At 36.5% G+C, this 5341-nt stretch overlaps 1 protein-coding gene across 1 annotated transcript in view; it reads right to left on the minus strand.

Moving 5' to 3' along the window:
- LOC105171311 (protein NETWORKED 1A-like) overlaps positions 1-4011 on the minus strand; it is a gene marked incomplete in the record, with an annotated part of 7950 nt that extends 3939 nt beyond the window's left edge. The window contains 4 exon segments of the mRNA XM_011092381.2: positions 1-1776; positions 2418-2654; positions 2776-2848; positions 3748-4011. Of these exon segments, the coding sequence (XP_011090683.1) occupies positions 1-1776; positions 2418-2520 (1879 nt within the window).

A 5341-nucleotide genomic window follows, 5' to 3' on the forward strand; every position in this document is an offset into this window, starting at 1 on the left:
TTAGATCATTATGGTATGAAACTTCTTTTTCAAGTCTCTCCTTTATCTCCCTTAAGCCAAGTATTTCATTTTGCATGTTCTCCATGGAAACAGCTGAAGACAAGTTCGATTGACTCAAACTCTGATTTTGATCCCGAACCTGCTGCATTTCCTCTTCCAAGCCATGTTTGCTTGCTTCCATGTCTTTGAGCATTTGAAGCACGTTTCTGAGCTCCAGTGCCATAGCTCTTTGATCATCTTGAGATTGAGAGTGCAAATTTTGCAGGGTCTGGAGAGTGGCCTCAATTTGTGCATGGCGCAAGTGCTCACCTTGCATACAAGTCTGAAGGTTTTCCAACTCCTCCTGCTTCTCTGAAAGTTCTTGATCTTTCATAGCAATCTTCTTTGCAAGATTATCTGCCTCAACTCGCAGTGACAAATTCGACATCTCCAACAGGGTACACTTCTCTTCAGCAGTCTTAAGTTTTAAACTTCCAATCAAAATATCGTTGTTAAGGCGCTTTACATCTTCTTTAGCACTGGATATATCTTTCTTGAGCTTCGATATAGTCTCCAAGCAGCATTTGTACTGGAGTGCAGAAGCTTCTTTCTCCTTGTTCAGATCAGCAACAGACTTTTTAAGTTCGGAGACTTCATTTTCAGCACTTTCTGCTCTCTTCTTAAGCAGTTTTGCCTCATTTTCAATAACTGAGATTACATTCTGTAGAACTGAAAGTTTGCCAAGACACTCGTTGTACTGATGAAGAACCGTTTCCTTCTCGAGCTCTAATCTTGAAATCTCATCTTTCATAGTTTGAGCTTCACTTTCTGCTTCTACGGCTCTTACGTTAAGTCCTTTCTTGTCTTCTTGGACTTGAGAAAGCATAGCCTCCAGATTACATATCTTCTCCAGATACTCCTTGTGTTTGATCAGTCCAGCATTTTTCTCAGCCTCTAACTGAATGAGGGTTTCCTTCAGTGTCTGGACTTCAATTTCAGCTCGGCTGGCCTCGTCATTGAGCCTTGTTGAATCCTTTTGCGCATTATTGAGCTCTCCCTCCATATTAGATAGTTTAGCCAGACACTGTTGATACTGGAGGAGCACACTTTCCTTTTCAGTTTGCACATCAGCAAGAGCTTGCCTTAAGCCTTCAACTTCACTCTCAGCTTTTCCCTCTCTTTCTGTTTCCTGAAGAACCATCTCTTCAAGATTCTGATTTTCATTTGACAATTGGAGCACTTCATCACTAAAGCTTTCTTCATTCTCTTTTTCCTTCTTCAAGCCTTTCCTGACCCTTCCTCCAACAGATCTTGAACTTTGGGCTGCTGCTTCTTTGTCCCCTAACTTCCCATGTAATTTCTTCAAACTCCTCCTCTTCATTCCATCTTCTGAATCTTCTTTATGAGACACCATCGTAATTGTGGAATGTGCGTCGGAGTCAGAAAGCTCCTGTGCATCATCAAGCAAGTCGTCTCTGTCAAATAAAGCACGCACAGGAAATTTCATTTCTGGCGTGTTGGGCTCCTTGTCTTGTGCCAAAGGCTTCGAAGGTGAATTTTCAACCAGTTCGAAAGGTACATGGTCAGGAAACGCTTTTGCGATTGTGCGATGGGCATGCCGGAGTTCTGCTGTTGCATGATCATATCTTTCAGCTAAGGCACGGTATGCGCGGTAGAATTCCTCAACCAATTTCATCAACTCGGGCCGTTTTTTGTAGTACATTTCTGCCCGTCTTGCAAATGAGTCTGCATCTTCTTCAATTAGCTTGATCATGGATTTGACTTTGGCATCCATATCTGTCATGCAATGAACAAGTTCAGTAATTTCTAAACACTCAACCCAGGAAGCAACCAAGAAAAGTCGATCAGTTAAAATTCAAGCAGGTTTTATAAGCAATCAAGAACGTGAATGTTAAAGACGAACTGGATGAATTTCCCACATGATAAGAACAGTGTTTTTGTTTATCAGAACAAAAAAGATGACGTGTGTGTTGGATTTGACGGATACTAAACGTATTTATATAAACAGAAGTCATGAAGCATATTGCCATTTCAAACCAATCAAAGAGGAGAAATATCCTATGCCATTGAACGATTGAAGACGGAAGACATGACTAAACGTGTACGAGAGGAACTAAATACTGGACTTTACACATAAGGCCCATGTAAGTCCTGGTGGGTTGGTCTGCACTAAGGTCATAGAAGCATTTGAACACAACCTAAGTCCATTGTTGTTGAAGAAATTCTTATCTATTATTGTAATGATGAACCTACGGTATGAAGTTAAGTTTTACATCAGACATCCTGAATCATAAAATTTTCATTATGAACATACATAGCGAAAGAACACAAACATGACCACAATCACCAAATTCCATAATCTCAAAAGGGTGATAAGGAGTTCAATGGGAGGCAGAGTGTGGAAGAAAAGTATCCACCTGTGAGATTTTCTTGGAGCCATTTAGAGTTCTTTGGGCTGATGTGACTATCCCACCACCAAGAGTACAACCGTCTGGTTTCAGAATGTGTTAAGGTTGCCATAACTCCAGCAAAGAACAGAAACTCAACTACCTCCGACCTTGTAGAAACCTGATCCTTACACCAGTAACACAATAAGAGGCCCTCTGTCCAGGCCAGTAACTAGAACACTAAGCTGAACGGACAATGTCTCACACCTGGAAGAATAGAATCAGATGTAACAAAATATGCAACAAACATTTCCCAGCGTTATCAATGAAATATGCCCCGAGAACTAAAGACTCAAGCTTTTCAGAGTATCAAGGGATTTGATAATACCTGCTTGGTCAGAAACCAGTTGCAAATGCAGAAAATGATTGCTGCACCTCTATGCTAATCAATGAAAGAAATCCTGAACCAAATAAGTATAACATTACTCAGACGTCACATGCATTAAGCAAACTAAATGTAGTATATTCACAGAAAGTAACACAAAGTAAAGAATCTAGTAAAAGTAAATAGGTTCTTGAGTTGATTATAGTCCGCAATCGAAAGTATTCTTGAAACAAAAATAAATTATACACTTATAGTAAAATTATCCAAAATTATCCTCTATCATAATATGAAAAGAAAATAAACAAAGCCCTAAATTAAACTCAAAGAAGTGAAGAACATCAAATTGCCAGCGCTTATGGCACAAAACAGTATGAGCAACGGCTGGAGTGTTATTTAAAGAATCAGCTGAGGGTGAAAATTCCAATCCCTCCATGTCAGGCAAAGTTAATATTCATTGTAAGAGTTAAATTTCAACAAACAACTTATTCAGACAAAAATTACCTCAAGCACTTTCTAGAATAATTGTAAGAGTATTTTAACAAATGAAAGACAAAACACTGCATATATCAGCTACTCCATCAAACAAAGAGACAAAATATTTAACAAGGAAGATGGCTTTTTCAAGCCAATTAGCTTCCCTAAAACTGCCAAAAAACAAAGAATAAAGAGGTGAATCTTCACTCATAACTCAGATCAAATCAACAACTTTCAGAAGAAATGACTCTGGAGAGAGAGAGAGAGAGAGAGAGAGAGAGAGAGGAGAGAGAGAGAGAGAGAGAGAGAGAGAGAGAGAGAGAGAGAGAGAGAACAGCAAAGCACCAAAATTCACACAAAGTCACATTCTCAAAAACATCTCAGAAACAACATGACATTCATGCAAATGGGCTGTCCAGAAAACCTCAAAAGATCAAATCTTTGGACATCAACAGAAAAGATGAATTTCAACGGTTTTACAAATAAATATTGAAAACTCACAAAAGAAAAAGGAAGGAAACAGAGTCTTGATCAGCAGCTGTTGTCAAGAAAACCACCCCAGCTGCTAAATTTCCACATTCACCCCATTCTTTCTCTCACTACGCTCTCCAGCTTTCTTCTCTCCCTCTCTCTATGTTTGATGGGTCATCCGCAATATGCACTCAGACTTTGGTTCTTGGTTGGTACAGTGTCAGTATGACAAACTGTAAAAGTACACCCAAGTGATAAACTTTTATCTCTAGACCTCTGACTAGTACTACTATACAATACATCTAGATGTATGTAGACGTATATTCGTATATATAGTATATACATACATACATACGGCTCTGTTGTATACGCAGTAAATGTGAATATGATTTTTTTAAAAAAAGGGAAATTGACGTTAAATGATTTCAATGAATAGGGATTCTGATAACGGACATATTTTGTGTGTGGACTTTGATGTCTTTTGTCTTTGCTTTATTGGGTACAGAGAATGGTGAGTACTCATTACTCAGATCACTCTCTGATCTTTTAAGGATTTCCACTGCTGATTTTTTTTTCCCCTAACTTTATTTATCTTTGCAAATCAATTTGTATTAAGAAATTAAATAATTTCTATATTAATAAATTTGAATCTTTACCAATTTTAATTAATCACTTTCACTTACACAGATATACTTATAAATTATCTATCGATGCAGTTCTAATATAAACTTCGAGTACACGACTTTTCCTTATAGAAAATGATTGTTTTTATCAACTAAAATTCTGTTTATTTTATAATATGAATAATTTTAACAATTTTAAAAAGAAATCCATATAATAATGATATAGTAATTTGTATTGAGTTTGGGAATAAAAATTGAATTCTCATGAAAAATTAGCACTTTATAAAAATATATTGAAAAACTTATCTAATCTAATAATGAAAAGTAAATTAAGCCTAAATCAATATGTGCTGTAGTAAAAAGTGAAAATAAACAAGAAAATGTCGGGGCTTGATTCGAGGTACAACCGAGCAGCCAAGACGTACAAGTGAAACAACATAATTCACCTAGATATAATTTTTAAGACACTTGTGCAAGATTTGGTGTCCAATTTCAGATGTAACATGCCGACTAACTTGAAAAAGAATGGCCGAAAGTTGAACGACAAGCAGCTTAGTAAATGAGTTGGTTTCTTGGTGTGACAATTGTCAAACAAATAATAAATCGACATTAAGTATAAATTATTATTTTAGCATAGGCATATATAGGGATTTTTCTAGCTCATTTAAATCACTATCCAAAAGGGCCATTTGCTTATTAAAAATTAATGTAAATCACATTGATATGTATTAAGTTAGGTTTAAATACATATATATGTATATACATCACAACATTACACGTACACTTGAAGAGATATTAGTATAATGTACATCATAAGATATTTGTATAAATTTTTATTGCTGAATAAAAAATATATTTATAATATTGCAAAGGCCACCAAATATTTATGCATTTAAAGCTAACTTTAGAAGACGTTGCATAAAAATTAATTACATTTATATATGAGAAAAAAATGGGCAGAAGTAGGTTGTGGGGGGGGGGGGGGGGGCGCGCTTGTAAAT

This window comes from Sesamum indicum, linkage group LG10 (assembly GCF_000512975.1).
Source record: "Sesamum indicum cultivar Zhongzhi No. 13 linkage group LG10, S_indicum_v1.0, whole genome shotgun sequence".
Lineage (NCBI taxonomy): Eukaryota > Viridiplantae > Streptophyta > Magnoliopsida > Lamiales > Pedaliaceae > Sesamum > Sesamum indicum.